The sequence below is a fragment of the Dipodomys merriami genome, unplaced genomic scaffold, assembly GCF_024711535.1.
Source record: "Dipodomys merriami isolate MVZ:Mamm:240054 unplaced genomic scaffold, mDipMer1.0.p SCAF_877, whole genome shotgun sequence".
NCBI lineage: Eukaryota > Metazoa > Chordata > Mammalia > Rodentia > Heteromyidae > Dipodomys > Dipodomys merriami.
The window spans coordinates 178583-194585 of record NW_027206487.1 but is presented as its reverse complement, the minus strand read 5'-3'; the positions used below and the strand labels follow the sequence as shown (position 1 = coordinate 194585).

Below are 16003 nucleotides of genomic sequence, written 5' to 3'. Positions count from 1 at the left end.
TCTTACTATTGTACATATGCTTCTAATTGCACAGGCTGTGGAACAACACTGGTCTTCAACACTTCTGGGTGACATGGGGAATAATTAATGTCTTAAGAGCCTGGATTTTCTTGCCCCTAAGGTAAAGACAGCATTAACTTCAACGATCCCAGGTGGGTGTAAGAGCTCAGCAAATGGTAGCCCTTCTTCTACACTATAGTTTTGAACAAGTAACTACCCAGCTATTTGTAAGCAGTGCATTCTAGAGACTTACAATACACACCATAAAACAAGAAAGGAACTGTCTTTAATGACAGCTTAGTAAATTCCTGTTATTGCTAGTAGAGTTCTTTCCAAGACATTAGTATGTGCACATGTGTGTTTCCTTCAAATCTGTCTCCTTAAGAGTAACTATGGGGCTGGGAATGTGGCTTAGTGGTAGAGTGCTTGCCTAGCATGCATGAAGCCCTATGAAGCCCTGGGTTCGATTCCTCAGTACCACATAAACAGAAAAAAACAAAGTGGTGCTGTGGCTCAAGTGGTAGAGCACTAGCCTTGAGCTGAAGAGCTGGGGGACAGCGCCCAGGCCCAGAGTTCAGACCCCCTGGACTGGCAAAGAAAAAAAAAAAAAAGCTTAGGGACAGTGTTCAGACTCTGATTTCAAGCCCTAGGGCTGGCCAAAAGAACAAGAAGAAAAGAAGGAGAAGGAGGAGAAGGAAAAGGAGGAGGAGGAACAGGAGGAGGAGGAGGAGGAGGAACAGGAGGAGGAGGAGGAGGAGGAACAGGAGGAGGAGGAGGAGGAGGAACAGGAGGAGGAGGAGGAGGAGGAGCAGGAGGAAAAGAAAAAGAAGAAGAAGAAGAAGAAGAAACAAAGACTCTACAAATGACCATATGATGGACAGGACTGGCAACGCTGGACAATACAGCATATGAAGATGGCATAACTGTCCTTACAAAACAAAGGAGATAAGTATCTTCTTACATTCCCAGATCAGAACACTCTTCTATACACTCCCAAGTTGGCTCCTCACAAAGAGACTCCAGTCAGAAAATGTCAATTACAATTGTAGGAATATTCAGGAAACTAAATGCATACTCCCGTGAGGAACACAGAAATCTGGTGGCCATTCCAATATACAGTGACAAAGGACACTTCTCCTTGAGACTGACCTACATGGAACACATGTCTCTTTCTGAAAGCCCCCCCTGCACTCAGCACCATCAGCTGTGGTCAGCGTCAGGAACTGGGCTGTAAGGAACCTGCAGCCCACACACCAGCCCCACAGGGACAGAGCATGCTCACAGAGAGGCACTACAGACAGACATACTAACCAGACATCTATAAGAGCACCTACAGCCAACAGAGCCTTATGCCTGTCACTGAGGAACTCACGGCATCTGGAGCAAGGCTATAATGGGATCTTTGAAATCAAAATGTCAAACGGACACACCAATGACTGCCACTGCTGTGAAACGGTGGCCACGTGTAATCACTCAACTGCGGCAAACCCCAGAGGGGGCATATGGACCACCCCCCTCTGCAGTTAGTTTAGTTTTGTTTTGTTTTTTAAATACCATTAGTACTTCATACTTAATATTCTCATTATATCAATGTGGTATAGATAAACAATATGGCAAAGGAACTACCCAAAAACAGCCGGACCTGTCATCCTAGCTACTCAGGAGGCTGAGATCTGAGAATCATGGTTCAAAGCCAGCCTGGACAGGAAAGTATCGTGAGACTCTTATCTCCAATTAACCCCCAAAAATCTGGAAGTAGAAGTATGGTTCAAGTTGTAGAGTGCCAGCCTTGGGTGAAGAAGCTAAGGGACAGCACCCAGGCCTGAAGTTCAAGCCCCAGTATCGGCTTAAAAAAATAAGGACTGGGAGGTGGCTCAGTGGTAGAGTGCTCGGCTAGCATGCGTGAAGCCCTGGGTTCGATTCCCTCAGTACCACACACACAGAAAAAGCCGGACATGGCACTGTGGGTCAAGTGGTAGAGTGCTTGCTTTTTGGAGCAAAAGTAGCTCAGGGACAGCGCCCAGGCCCTGAATTCAAGCCCCAGGACTGGCAAAACAGAACAAACAAACAAAAAACAAAATAAGATGCTGTATGCGTCATCAGGGCACAGTACGTAACCACAGTGACCCCTGCGGGCAACAAGTTCCAAAACCTCAGTCTGCTTGGTGAAGATGGGATTGAAAGCAGTGTTACACAGCTCTGAAGGTCTTTTTAACCTGTTATCGTGGTGGCTGGCTTTGGTCAGCCCACACCTATGGCAGCGGGGCTCGGGATTAGAACCCATGCCTCTGACATGCTGAGCCCTCGGTGAGTGCACATGAGGGGCCCAAACCACCCTCACAGTGAACACTCAGAAAATCTGAGTGAAGTCACCTCCCATAAAACCATCCCTACTCCCTTTTGTGAAGGGTTTCACTAGCGGCCCTGAACTCCTGACCTCCTTCCACGGCGTCCCACGCCTGGCTACAAGTGACCAGTGGACGTGTGTGAAGGCAGGACCTGGGTTTGAACTCTTGGCCTTCGGCTTGCTATGCATAGGGTCTACCGTTGAGCCGCATCCTCATTCTTTTTTTTTTAATTCTACATAGTATGGCAAATTTTTGCCTGTGGCAAAAACCCAGTCTCCAGAAGAAGCTCCAACCTATGCATCCCAAGTAGTTGGGGTTATAGGTGTTTATCACCAGACCTAGCTTGAAATGGGTGAACCAAAATTTGAACCAAATAGTCTACGCTATTTTTCCCCCTCTGCCATGTTAACTATACTAAATTGTGAACATCACAGCCTATTCGATATCATTCAAATGCTGGCTTATCTCCTAGGAACTAATTCTAGATCTGGCCATGTAATGATTATACATACATTTACACCAAATCTGAATTGTTACTTCATTGTTTTTTACTTTGTCATATCAGAAATGCAGGGGGAAAAGGATTTTTTTTTTTTTAAAATCAGGAATCCTACACACAGAGAAAAAAATCATTAAAAGAATTGATCGGGCTGGTAGCTCATGCCTGTAATCCTAACTACTCAGGAGGCTGAGATCTGAGGATCAAGGCTCTAAGCCAGCCCAGGCAGGAAAGTCCATGAGACTCTTTATCTCCAATGGACCACCAGAAAACTGAAAGTGGAGCTGTGGCTCAAGTGGTAGAGCGCTAGCCTTGAGCTGAAGAGCTGAGGGACAGCGCCCAGGCCCTGAGTTCAAGTCCCACGACTGACAAAAAAAAAGAGAGAGAGAGAGAGAAATAGCAGAGCTGCCAGAAGTCTGATTCCGTAATTTGTGCTTTCATTCGGTGCTGGAATGGGTGTATACAGCTTCCAGGAAGTGATCAATGAACGTACACCATCTATTTCCCCTAATACATAAGAACACCTTCTTAGTCTACTAGTGTTTAAATGCTGGGATTGTCTTTTTTTTAATGTAAAACACCTAGATGAAGGGAAATTTCCATATACAGTATTTTACTTAGATTTTACAAGCTGAACTTGAGTCAGTTGAACCTCGTTTTCACAAAATGATTCGATTCTTGAAGCCAGTCTGGACCAAAATACTCTAGAATTCCACCTCTCCAAAATTTCAGACTTATAAAACCACACAGTAGTAGACACTGGGGGGGGGGGGTGAGATTGATAAGAATATATTACAAACATGTGAAAATGTAACAATGAACTCTCCCCTATGATAATAATGTAGTAATAGTAATATAAGCTAATAATAAACGAATCATACAGTATGTGTTAACATAATTTTCAACTCGTAAATGCATCTCTGTTTCTCTTTCTTCCTGCCCTTGTTTTTTAGACTCCCTGACACCCTGCACACTACTGGGCATTCACAGCTGGCACTCAATGCATACTTACTGGCAGGCTGATGGGACCACGCGATGATGCAGCAGAGAATACACAGGAACAAAGGTCATCCTGTGAACGCCACCCAGAACCCCCCCCTCAGGAAACCACAGAGCACCCTCAGAGTGCCCCCAGATAACACGGTGCCACACCACGAGCACGCCAACACAGGCACCCATTATATATGCGTGTGCGTATGCATGTGTGTGTTTTATGACCTCTAAGTAGTTACACAAAGGGGTTTCAATTCAACATGTCCATTCATGAACTGACATCCATTTTTGCCTAAATGCTCAACAGAGTACTTTCTAAGGTCAGGTAAATACATCTACCAGCCAAACAGGCAGAGTACAAAGGAAATTTAAACAGCCAGCCAGTGCCGGTGGCTCATGCCTGTAATCCTACCCACTCAGGAGGCTAGGACATGAGGACCATGGTTCGAAGCCAGCCTGTGCAACAAAGTCTGTGAGACTCTTCAGTTAACCACCAAAAAGTTGGATGTGGAGCTGTGGCTTAAGTGGCAGAGCACTAGCCTTGAACAGAAAAGCTCAGGGACAGTGCCCAGACTCTGGGTTCAAACTCCAAGACGAGTGTCTATGCACCACACACACACAAACACAGAACCACCATGGGCTCGGCCAGGTGGCTTGTGCCTGTAATCCCAGCTACTGGACAGGTATAGAAAGGAGGATGACTGAAGATTAACCTGGGCAAAAAGTTAGGAAGACCCCATTCAACAATCATGTTAAAATGCCGGGCTATACAGGGATCGTGAAGCAGGAAAGTTCTAGAACCTCTTGGTTCTTAACCCTGATTGAACACTAGGGTTACCTGGGGAGCTTTTCTAAATCTAAACATGATACCCACAACCCAGACCCAATTAAATTGTAGTCTCAGGGGTAGGGGTGATGCTAAGACAGTTGAAGAAAAAAAAACAAAACCAACCTTTCCGAGATGTCAACAGGAGCCAAGGCTGAGAGCCTCTGGTCCTGGCTCGGCTAGACTAAGGCAGATTCATTTAGACCAGACATGATGGTGGGTGGCACTCTTGCTATTTCTCGGCCAAACATACTCTGCAAGGAGTGATACAGGAACACAGACAATTTAATTCCCATATCAGAGGCTAAGGTACAAGTAGCTGTTTATATTTATCTTAATTACAGTATTTCTTAGCCAAAACACACGGAATATTTATTTGGCCTGACAGGTGTCTTTCATATCTCTCCATACACAGTAGACTCCCAGAACTAAATGTGTGCAGACGTAGACATGTCATATTCTTCAAGGCCTAAGATGTTATTTCTATCAACCAATGGACAAGGGGAACATGAGCAAGAAAAGTTTAAAGGGACAAGACAAGCCGGGCACTGGTGGCTCACGCCTGTCATCCTAGCTACTCAGGAGGCTGAGACCTGAGGATGGCGGTTTACAGCCAGCCTGAGCAGGAAAGTCCATGAGATACTTACCTCCAATAAACTACTCAGAAAAAGGCAGAAGCGGTGCTGCGGTTCAAGTGGTAGAGTGCCAAGCCTTGAACCAAAGAAGATTAAGGACAGCGCCCAAGCCTGGAGTTCAAGCCCCAGGACCAGAAAAAAAAAAATTCCCTGTTACAATCATATTAATTAGTCAGTGCCATGAGGCGTACTCATGCAATGCCCTGTGTGCAAATTCATTGTGGTCTGATATGCCTCTGATTACAGGAAATTCAGATTTAAAAGCTAATTTAAAATAATTATAGTGCCAAGAAATATTTACTACACGATATTAACTGAAAAGTAGACTCTTTTTAAAAAAAAGGAATAAAATTCAGTTTTACTCTAGGTGTGCAGGGAATGAACAGCGAAGGTTTTAGGAGGCTGCCATTTTTCTAATGAGTACGTGCCTGACTCAGAACTCCAGCTGCACCCACTTCCTGACATGAATGCCAGCAGCGAGCACGTCCAAGTCCCAGAGAGAGGCGGCCAAGGAGTGGGCAGTGCACAAGCAGAGCCAACATGGTGAACACATGGTGTTCATTCCCTGCGAAAACCTGCGGTGGATTACGACCAGGAGGGAAGGCCATCTGTCGGGAGACAAAGAGGTGGCAGAGGCTGAGCAGAACTGCAACGTGCCACCCCCAGAGTCACGTTTGAGAGGGTAAGCCAGGCTAGCTGACTGCTGCAGTGGACAAGAGTGTTCAAAGTTGCTGCTGGAGAACCGTGAGTGGAATAGGGAAAACAGCGTTGGACCAAAACAACGCCGTCATCCTCTCTCTGCGGGACGAGCGGCACCGTGACAGCAAATGGAAGCCCACCAACCTACTGACACTCTGATGCCTTCCAACTCCCGCCCACAGCGAAGCCACTGGCAGGGGTTCTAGCCCAAGACTTCAAAACAGGACAAGAAAGCAACTTCCAAATAGGAAGGTAAAACTGAACCACAAACCAAAAAATCAACCCTCATCGCGATCTTATTCCACCCTGCCTGACGCACCCTAATCCATCTTTCCAACCCCTTCTTTGGAATTTCTCCCTAAAGGTAAAATTACTCAGCAATTAACTGAACATTAATTTCTTTTTCAAATCTCAAAATACAATGAGGTTTATTATGAAAAAAGACAAAGGCATCAGACCCCTGGCGATTTTAAATCAACTCAAAATCATAAGAATATAGGTAAGCTGCTTTTAAACACATTATTTATACAACCTTAATTTGTCACACTAATTCAAGTTTCTTTGTTCACTTGTAAATATTCTTTCATTCAGCCAAGTTATGAGACCCTCTTCCCTCATAGCCTTCTTCTCTAAATTCCAGACCACTGCTAATCCAATACATCCTCAGACTAAAAAAATTAATTTAGCTGGGCGCTGGTAGCTCACGCCCATCACCCTAGCTACTCAGGAGGCTGAGATCCGAGGATCATGGTTCAAAGCCAGCCCAGGCAGTAAAGCCTGTGAGACTCTTATCTCCCTCCACCTAACCATAAAAAATAAAAATAAAAAATCCAGAAGTGGCGCTGTGTGGCAAAAGTGGTAGAGCTCTAGCCTTGAGCAAGAAAGTACAGAGATAGCACCCAGATCCTGAGTTCAAGCCCCAGGACTAGCAAATAATAACAATAATAATAATAGTAGTTAACAAATTTAACTTAAAATCACTATTTTTAAATTAAAAATTAAAATTTTGGCAGGCTTTGTTTTTAGATTAAATGAACGGCTAAGAGGCACACTATGCTCCTTAAAAATGACATAATAAATTATGGGGCTAGAAGAATAAAGTTGGCCTCCACCAAGTTACTAGTGTAACTTGTTATTCGAGCAATAGTGAAATGAGATCATATATGGTTCAAAAATGACAGGTTTGCAAAAGAAAAAAAAAGTTCAGTAAGTAGGACATCAGTAAGTAGGCCATCTCATCAACAAACCTCTGGGAAAATCCCACTGAGTCAAACAAAGATGAACCCAATGTTCACAGATCAATCCGCCGAGGTTCCGTGAGGCAGGCCCTGCTCTGTGGGCAAGGACAGCGTGATGGCCGCTCCCTGGTCCTGGAGAGCGGTGGAGGTGGAGGGGAAGCGGCACACTCGCGGTCCCTGCCCTGTGCCTGTGTGGCGCCCGCCGTGGAGGCGTCACTTTGCCTAACAGCTGTGAGGCCTCAGGCACGTCGCTCCAAGCCTCATCTTACACCGCAGCCAGTTAAGACCACAGCCGGGTGCCGGTGGCTCACACCAGTAATCCCGGCCACTCAGGAGCCTGAGATCTGAAGATCGAGGCCCCAAGCCAAAACCGGTAACACTCTCATTTCCAATTAAAGATCAATAAAGCCAAAAATGGAGTTGCGGTTCCAGTGGTAGAGCGCTAACCTTGAGCAAAAATGCTCAGGGACAGCACCCAGGCCCTCGGTTCAAGCCGCAGGACAGACTGATGATGACCATATGATGAAGAAAAAGCAAGACTACCAGAACTACCCAGTCAGTACTGCTGTGAGGACACATGAGAGACATAAGCAAACACCACCCGCATGAGTGTGCCCAGAATGCTGTTTAAGCACGCAAGTTTCCCAGTGCAGGGCCGTGGGCACGGTCTCACAGTGGAAGCCCACCCCGGTGGGGTAAACCAGCAACAGACAACACACGAATAAGCATGGCTATGCTGAGGAGAACTTCATGGGCACTGACATTTTCAGAGTGTGCACGCCACAAAAAATATTACTTTTTAAATCAAGTAAACAGGAAAAGTCATCCTTGGTTTGCTGGATGTGCCAACTCTGGGAATGATCTGGTCCCAGGATGTAATACGATGAACTGCTATTGAGCCAGTGGCTCTCAGAAGACATCATGACTAAGCCGGGCGCTGGTGGCTCATGCCTGTCATCCTAGATACTGAGGCTGCGATCTGAGGACTGCAGTCTGAAGCCAGCCTGGGCAGGAAAGCCCAGAGACTCTCACCGCCAATCAACTATTCAGAAAAAGCCAAAGGTGGTACTGTGAGTCAAATGGTAAAGCAATAGCCTTGAGCAAAAGAAGCTCAGAGACTAAGGCTGGGAATGTGGCTTAGTGGTAGAGTGCTTGCCCAGTTTGCCTAGCAAGCCTTGGGTTCGATTCCTCAATGCCACAAACACAGAAAAAGCTGGAAGTGGCGCTGTGGCTCAAGTGGTAGAGTGCTAGCCTTGAGCAAAAGAAGCTCAGGGACAGTGCCCAGGACCTGAGTTCAAGCACCAGGACTGACAAACACACAAAAAAAAAGACACCATAAACTATTTCCCCACTAGTGCATAACAAAATTGGCATTGTAAAACTCAAGGCTATTTTCTCGGAAAGAAGTGTCCTCTATTTTAAAATTATGCAATTTTATTTTTTTTTGGTGTTAGACTGTCTTTTCTCTTACAAAGGAATGGCAACACTATTTTTCATTTTTATTTCACAGTTCCAGGACAGTTCTTTCCCTACACCCTCTATATACTCTGGTTGCTCTTCAGAAAGTATAAATATTTCACATTTTACCTACACCCTCTCCTTTTTCATTCGGTGTGGGTTTTTTAAAAAATTTTTACTGTGATGTAGAAATCAAGTCTGGGAATCATTAATCTAAATGTTCTCTGTCTAATCAAAACAAGGAAAGTGCTGACGTGTGATGTTGACCTGCGCTGATAGAGACGCGTTATTTAAACTCATCAGACTACATTTTCATTATCTTCTCAACGGGTCCCCAGTCTCTCTCTTTTGCCCTTCTCTCAATTGTAACCATGGGATCATGTCATAAGCCTATTCTTGGATTTCCTTCTCCAACTAAAACATGGAGGAGTTTTAATGTAATCTTTTTACCTCTAATAAGTAACACTGGTTTCTCAATAACTTTTTTGGAAACCTATCTACATTTTAGTTGACGTCATAACCAAACAAGTATGTTACCGTCAGACGAGAGAACTGCACAAGTGCTTCTCCTAACGAAAACAAGGAGCCCATCGCCCGCTGTGAGACCGCCGTAAAGACCAAACACAGTGTCTATGAAGGCATCAAGCACAGGCTATGTGAATGCTCTATGACAGTTAATACTAATGCTCAAAGCCAACATCATTCTAAGGACACTTTTCTCACTAACAAAACTGTTACGGTTTTTATTTTATTTTCTTCTTGTGGTACTGGGGACTTGAATGCAGGGCCTCACATTTCTAGAGAAGAGCTGAGAAGAGAGCTGAGAAGCGCTCTACCTGCCTTGAGCCAGGCTCCCAACCTTTTTGTTTTTTTTTTTTGTATTTTAGTTGCTTAACTGTAGCCCAGGCAAACCGCACATGTGAGATCCTCCTGCCTCAGCCTCCCTAGTAGCCAGAATTAGAGGCATGTGCCGCCATGCTCAGCTACTACAGTATTTTTTAAAGGGCACAATGGTAGATGATACCTAAAAATCAAAGGGAACATTGGTGAGAGGCTACGTTTTCATGTCACTAGAGTGAATGGCAGGAATTACATGAGAAAATGGCACCTTCGGTGGGTACACACATAACATTTCATAGAATTCAAACATATGCAAGCAGCCTTAGGAAGTCTCCACTGCCTCCTGAAGGTGAAATCTTCTTCATACCAAAGCACACATCTAAAATTACTTGCAGAGAATTTTGGCCCAACTTACCATCCAGAAACCCCTTACCACAGAAAGCAAATAGAGCAAAAAAGGTGTGTGTGTGTGGTTTTTTTTTTTCTCCAGCAATGTTACATTCCTTTTGGGAAAGCACTCTATAATTCACAGATGAGTCATTATGGAAATAAAAATGTTAAATACACGAATACCACTGTAACTGAAAATCCTGCAAGCTAATTACCCTGCAACGAGCTGGTAACTCCTTCAGGAATTCGATGGCGGCGCTGGTCATAACTAGTCATCCACTAGCACTATCTAAAAACCTTATTGGTCCTAAGCTACATTTGCCTTCAGCAAGGATTAAGGTACATTTCCACTTCCGAAAAATGCTACAAAATAGATTCATATCTATGAAACCTGGAACACAATTTTCATTCAATATTTTTTGTACAGCTTTTAAAATGTACACTAATTCATGTAGTCTTGTCCAAAATTTTACACATATTGCCTCCTGTAATCTTAAATACTGTAATAACAAAGCTATTACTATCCCCCATTTGAAAGTTCATGAAAGTTAGAGGTACACAATGCCCTTTCACTTAAGCAGTTGATTTTGTGCCAATTACCTTGAAAAGAACCCCAATAATCATCCATGTCTTGTTCCCAGATATCTGCATCACTCCTAAATTTGAGCACTGCAACCGAGGCAGAATCCTGCGGGGACAGCTGACAGGGACAAGGCCAGGCAATGGGAAGTGCAGAGAGACTAACCCACCAACCCTGACCTGCAGAGCCAGGACTCAAACACGGAAAAAAAGGCCAAGCCAGGCAGCCATAGCTCACACCTGTCATCCTAGCTACTCAGAAGGCTGAGATCTGAGGATCGTAGGCCAAAACCAGCCACAACTGAAAAGCTCATGAGACTCTAATCTCCAATTAACTAACAAAAAGTCACAAGTGGAGGTAGGGGTCTAGTGGTAGAGCGCCAGCCTTGAGCGGAAGGAGCTCAGGGGCAGTGCCCAGGCCTTGTGTTCAAGCCCCAGGACTGGCACAAAAAAAGAAAAGAAAGAAAAGGAAATAAGGAAATCACCCACTAAACTGCACTGTAGGACCCCAAAGGAGGGAAGATAAAGTAAAAAGAAAGACTGCCATTCTCCGTCCTTATTTCCTCACAAACGAACCATGTCAGATATTCATGCAGTCCTCGTATTTTATTCACTGAACTGCTGGTCATGGTACCCTACAACACTGCAGGAAGCACATTTCCCAACCACATCTGGGCAAGCCCCATGCCCACCTCCACACCTCACGTGCGAATGGATGTAACAGACAGGAAAACTACATTTTAAAAAGCCATACACATACACATTTGGCTCCTCAAAATGATTAATTCCTCAACAGGAACAACTCTATTTTGCATACGATTTCACTTTCTCTGGGTACTCTACATGGTGCCTTGAACACATTCAAGTTCTGAAACAAGAGACTGGGTGTCTGGAAAATAAATTAGAATACAGATTTATCCACAATACTTTTTTTTTTGGGGGGGGGGTCTGGTCGTGGGGCCTGAATTCTGGGCCTGAGCGCTGTCCCTCAGCTCTTTAGTTCTAGGCTAGTGATCTACCACTTGAGCCACAGTGCCACTTCCAGCTTTTTTCTTTTTGCTTATGTGGTACTGAGGAATCAAACCCAGGGCCTCAGGCATGCAAGGCAAGCATTCTACCACTGAGCTACCTTCCCAGCCTCTCCACAATACTTTCAATAAATCATTTATAATCTTCATGTTCAAATCAAATTACCAAAAATAAATAACCCCCAGGGAGGGGGACAGGGAAAGTGGGAGAAAAATGAGGGAGGAGGTAACAAGACAAGAAATGTACTTATTATCTTACGTATATAACTGTAAACCCTCTGTACGTCACCCTGACAAAAAAATACTTCTGAAAAAAAAAAGCCCAAACACTGATCATAAACTTTAAGATCAGACTTTAAAAGACATGAGTTCACATAATGCAAATAATTATGGTTTTTACTAAGAAGCAGATTAAAATGTAGTCTAAAATTATATAAATGTTACCTGCCAATGGTCTCTAAATAAGAACAAATGACAAAATATTTATACAGGATGAATTCGTCCTGTTTTACACTTATGAACTTAAAATTCTCTTGATCTCTAACTAAACTGAAAATCACAGAAGTCAGACTCCAGGACTGGGGGTGTAGCTCAGGGGTGGACCACTTCATGGCATATGCAAAGCTTATAGGTTTGATCTTCAGTAAGGGTCGGGGTACCCAACCCCAAAATGAAAAAGGCATAACAAAAGGGAAAAGGCTTTCAAGTCACTTGCCACCCTGTAATCTTAAACAGAAGTATATACTACGGCCACATGAAACTTCAGTGAAAGTACTTTAAAAGAATTATTTTTGCTGGGCGCCTGTGGTTCACACCTGTAATCCCAGCTACTCAGGAGGCTGAGATCTGAGGATGGCGGTTCAAAGCCAGTCCGGGCAGGAAAGTCTGTGAAACTCTTTTTTTGGGGGGGGTCCAGTCGTGGGGCCTGAACTCTGGGCCTGGGCGCTGTCCCTCAGCTCTTCAGCTCAAGGCTAGCGCTCTACCACTTGAGCCACAGCGCCACTTCTGGCTTTTTTCTTTTTGCTTATGTGGTGCTAAGGAATCGAACCCAGGGCCTCATGCATGCTAGGCAAGCGTTCAACCACTGAGCCACCTTCCCAGCCCCTCCGTGAAACTCTTATCTCCAATAAACCACCAGAAAACCGGAAGTGGCGCTGTAGCTCAAGTGGTAGAGCACTAGCCTTGAGCTGAAGAGCTGAGGGACAGCGCTCAAGCCCAGAGTTCAAGACTCACGACCACCAAAAAAAAAAAAAAAAAAAAATTATTTTTAAAATAAGCATCTTAACTGAGGGCTGGAAATGTGGCTCAGTGGTAGTGATCACCTAGCATGCGTGAAGCCCTGGGTTGGATTCCTCAGAATCACATACATAGAAAAAGCCCAAAGAGGGGTAGGGGTAGGGGGCGGAGATGAGAAGGGTGGGAAGGGATGGGAAGGGATGGAAAGGGGAAACAAAGGAGGAGGCAACAATGCTTGATAAGAAATGTACTCATTACCGTGCTCATGTAATTGTAACCACTCTGTACAGTATTTTCACAACTAAAAAAAGAAAAAGAAAAAAAGAAAAAGCCCGAAGTGGTGCTGTAGCTCAAGTGGTAGAGCACTAGCCTTGAGCAAAAGAAGCTCAAGGACAGTGCCCAGACCCCGAGTTCAAGCCCCAGGACTGGCCAAAAAAAAAAAAAAAAAAGTAACTTATCCAAAGCTTTATTAGCTCTGCAATTCCACCAAACTCACAGCTGAATTTTCATTTTCTTCTCTAGCAGACATACTCTAAAAGCTATTCTTATTCTCAATTTAATAAAAAAGAAAGTCCTCACTATTAAAAGGGTAAAGACTTTTAGCTCACCAACCACCAGTTATTTCAAAGTTTAGTAACAAAAAGATAGATATAAAAAGAGCTGTGTATTTTTGTTGTAGAAACAATCTTCTGTGAGGATTCCATAATAATAAACCACACACATCAGGCAATTCTAGGCAAATGTGTTCTTACATAGGACTAGAAACAGATCTCTGTGGTCCCATCAGATCAAATACTTAGAATGGACCCAAATCCCCGGTCTCAGACAGAAATGGGGAACCTTATTTAATTACTGTAAATCCTATTAAGCCAATCTTGGTAAAGTGGAAGATGTCTGACCTCTGAAAGCTACGGAGGGTATGATGACTGCAGAGTTAATTAGGGCTCACTGCTGGCTGGCTATAATCTATTAATTAGCATTCTCAGTCTCTTGTATCTCATTGCAGTGTCTTGCTTTACTTTAAAATTGCACCCTTTGTTTTTTGGACCAAAGTGATACAATTTTAGGATTGTGTGGTAATTATAGTGGTTGCGGGAAGAATCTATTCCTGCCGGCACTGGTGTTTAATTAGGGCAAGGGGTGGAATCTAGACGAGGTAGTGCTCACCCTTCTTCGGCACATATGGCTTTTTTGGCATGAAAACCCTGTGGATGGAAGTGCTAAGTGCCCACAATGGGTTTTTTTTTTTTTGGAGACTCAATATTTTAAGTTTGAATGTAGCTTCTTAATTGGAAAAAATACTGCAAGAGGCTTTTGTTCTGTATAGCTTCGAAGCTATCAGTATAAACAAATGCCTCAATTACTTCAACCTTAAAAAAAAATTAGGTCAATAACTTTTTGCTCAGTAAAATAGACATGTGTCTACAGCATCCTCACCAAGGTACCCCGGTGCTTAGCTAATGCAACAAGAGATCCAGGTACCTCAAGTCCACTTCAAGTATTACGTATTTATACATACTCTACCCTGAAGGCTACAGCTGCAAACAGATTTGGTGGCGCACACTCGTAACCCCAGCATTCTGGAGGTGGAGGAAAAGAATCAAGAGTTGGAGACTAGTTTAGGCTACAGAGCAAGACCACATCTCTACTGGAGAAGAAGTATTTACTCTAAAACAGGAGAGGAGTGGCCTGTTTTGCTTCTATGCACGAATTCTGACCATTGAAGTAGACACGCGTGTATGGAACCCACCTGGTTCTCCTCCTGCACGACTCTGTACTGCTCCTTCCAAACGGTGATCTTGGAGGCTTCGTCCTTCCTCAGGGCCCGCTCTTTCTTGAGCTCGGGGCTCCAGAAGGTCTTGATGCTGTTCATGGAGGAGCTCAGCTTGCTCTCCTTCACCTCCACATCTTTCCGCAGCAGGTCATTCTCCCTCAGCACCTCCTTCAGCTGCGTCTGCAGGTCCATGATGGTGTTATCACGTGCCTGGCGAAGGGAGTGAGGGACCGTGGACGCCATACTGACGGGAGGGAGGTGATGCTCTCCAAACGCTATGGAGTCGCCACCAGCCACCCCGCTGCTGGCGATGTTGGGGCTGCTGCCCATGGCGGTCATCCGAACGCCGTAAGGCAGGCGTCCCCCAGAGCGGCCGAGGGTCATGGTGCTTTTAGGTGTCTCGGAACCCACGTTTTCATGATCACTGAGGTACATGGGACCAGATGTGGCATAGGCAGCATTTAGGGACTGGATATTCTCCATCGAAAGGGTTTTCCCACTGCCGCCGCCAACACTGCTTCCGGAACTCCCTCCAGTGCTGCTGGTCCGGCGGTGACCTAAGCGGGGGGACCGGGGAAGTCGAGGGGAGCGCCCGGGGCTCTGGTTGCTTGGCTCCACCTTCCCAACAGAACGGGCACTTCCATACATGGTTGCAAGGTGAACTTAGGTGCCAGGAAAAAAGTAAAGCGGAAACAATGGAACTCCGTGAGCTTTTCCTATGGCTACGCGTCAGCTTAAGGCTATCGGAAATAAGGGTCTCCACCTGTCCAGTCTTGAAGAAGTATCTTACACCATATCTGTAATGAAAAGATCGCAGAGTTAGTAGTCCTCCAGTGACAAATACTTCCCTTCTCAGGAGCTTTCCCTTCGCCCTCAGGAGGTGTAAGTGCTGAATGCATGCAGAAGCCATACTTTGAATTCTGATCTTTTCCAAACCAGCTAAACATGGTTAAAAACATGCCCTCCAGATGCTGAGCAGGGGCACAAGCCACAGCTCAGTCAGACTCTACACTGTGCCGGTAAACAAGGACAAGTCCACGCTGCACTATGGCCAGCACGACGTGAGAAGGTCACGTGTGTATCCCACGCATTTTCCATTTATGATGGGGGTTTATCAGGACATGACTCATGGTAAGCCAAGGAGCACCTGTGAGTCTAACTAGGTCTCTGATTTCCTAACTTTCTCCCAAAGAGCTGGCTTAGGTCAGGTAACAGCAGGCTTCACGTAAGTCTTATTTACAAAAATTCATTGCTTTTTTTTTAGTGGGTTTTATATGTATTAGCGTTCCTTCCTTTAAACTGGTATCCAAGTGACTACATGTAAGAGGAACGTACAGGATGCTTTTTCTGGGCCTGTAAATCAGAAGCTGAGCGCTCTGCCCTCCTTGGCCCCACATTTCGCATCTGTGTCCTCTGACCTGAGCCATTCTCTCCGGCAGTCACTTTACCATCTCCTTGGA

General features: G+C 44.8%; 1 protein-coding gene across 6 annotated transcripts in view; it reads right to left on the bottom strand.

Moving 5' to 3' along the window:
* The window catches only part of LOC138820395 (ELKS/Rab6-interacting/CAST family member 1), a 135814-nt gene that overhangs the window by 100683 nt on the left and 19128 nt on the right, over positions 1-16003 (bottom strand). For all 6 annotated transcript variants that reach the window (XM_070012037.1, XM_070012038.1, XM_070012032.1 and 3 more), the window contains one exon: positions 14520-15340. In XM_070012037.1, coding sequence (XP_069868138.1) covers positions 14520-15191 — 672 coding nt within the window. In that variant the 5' untranslated portion in view covers positions 15192-15340. The remainder of the gene's footprint in view (positions 1-14519; positions 15341-16003) is intronic.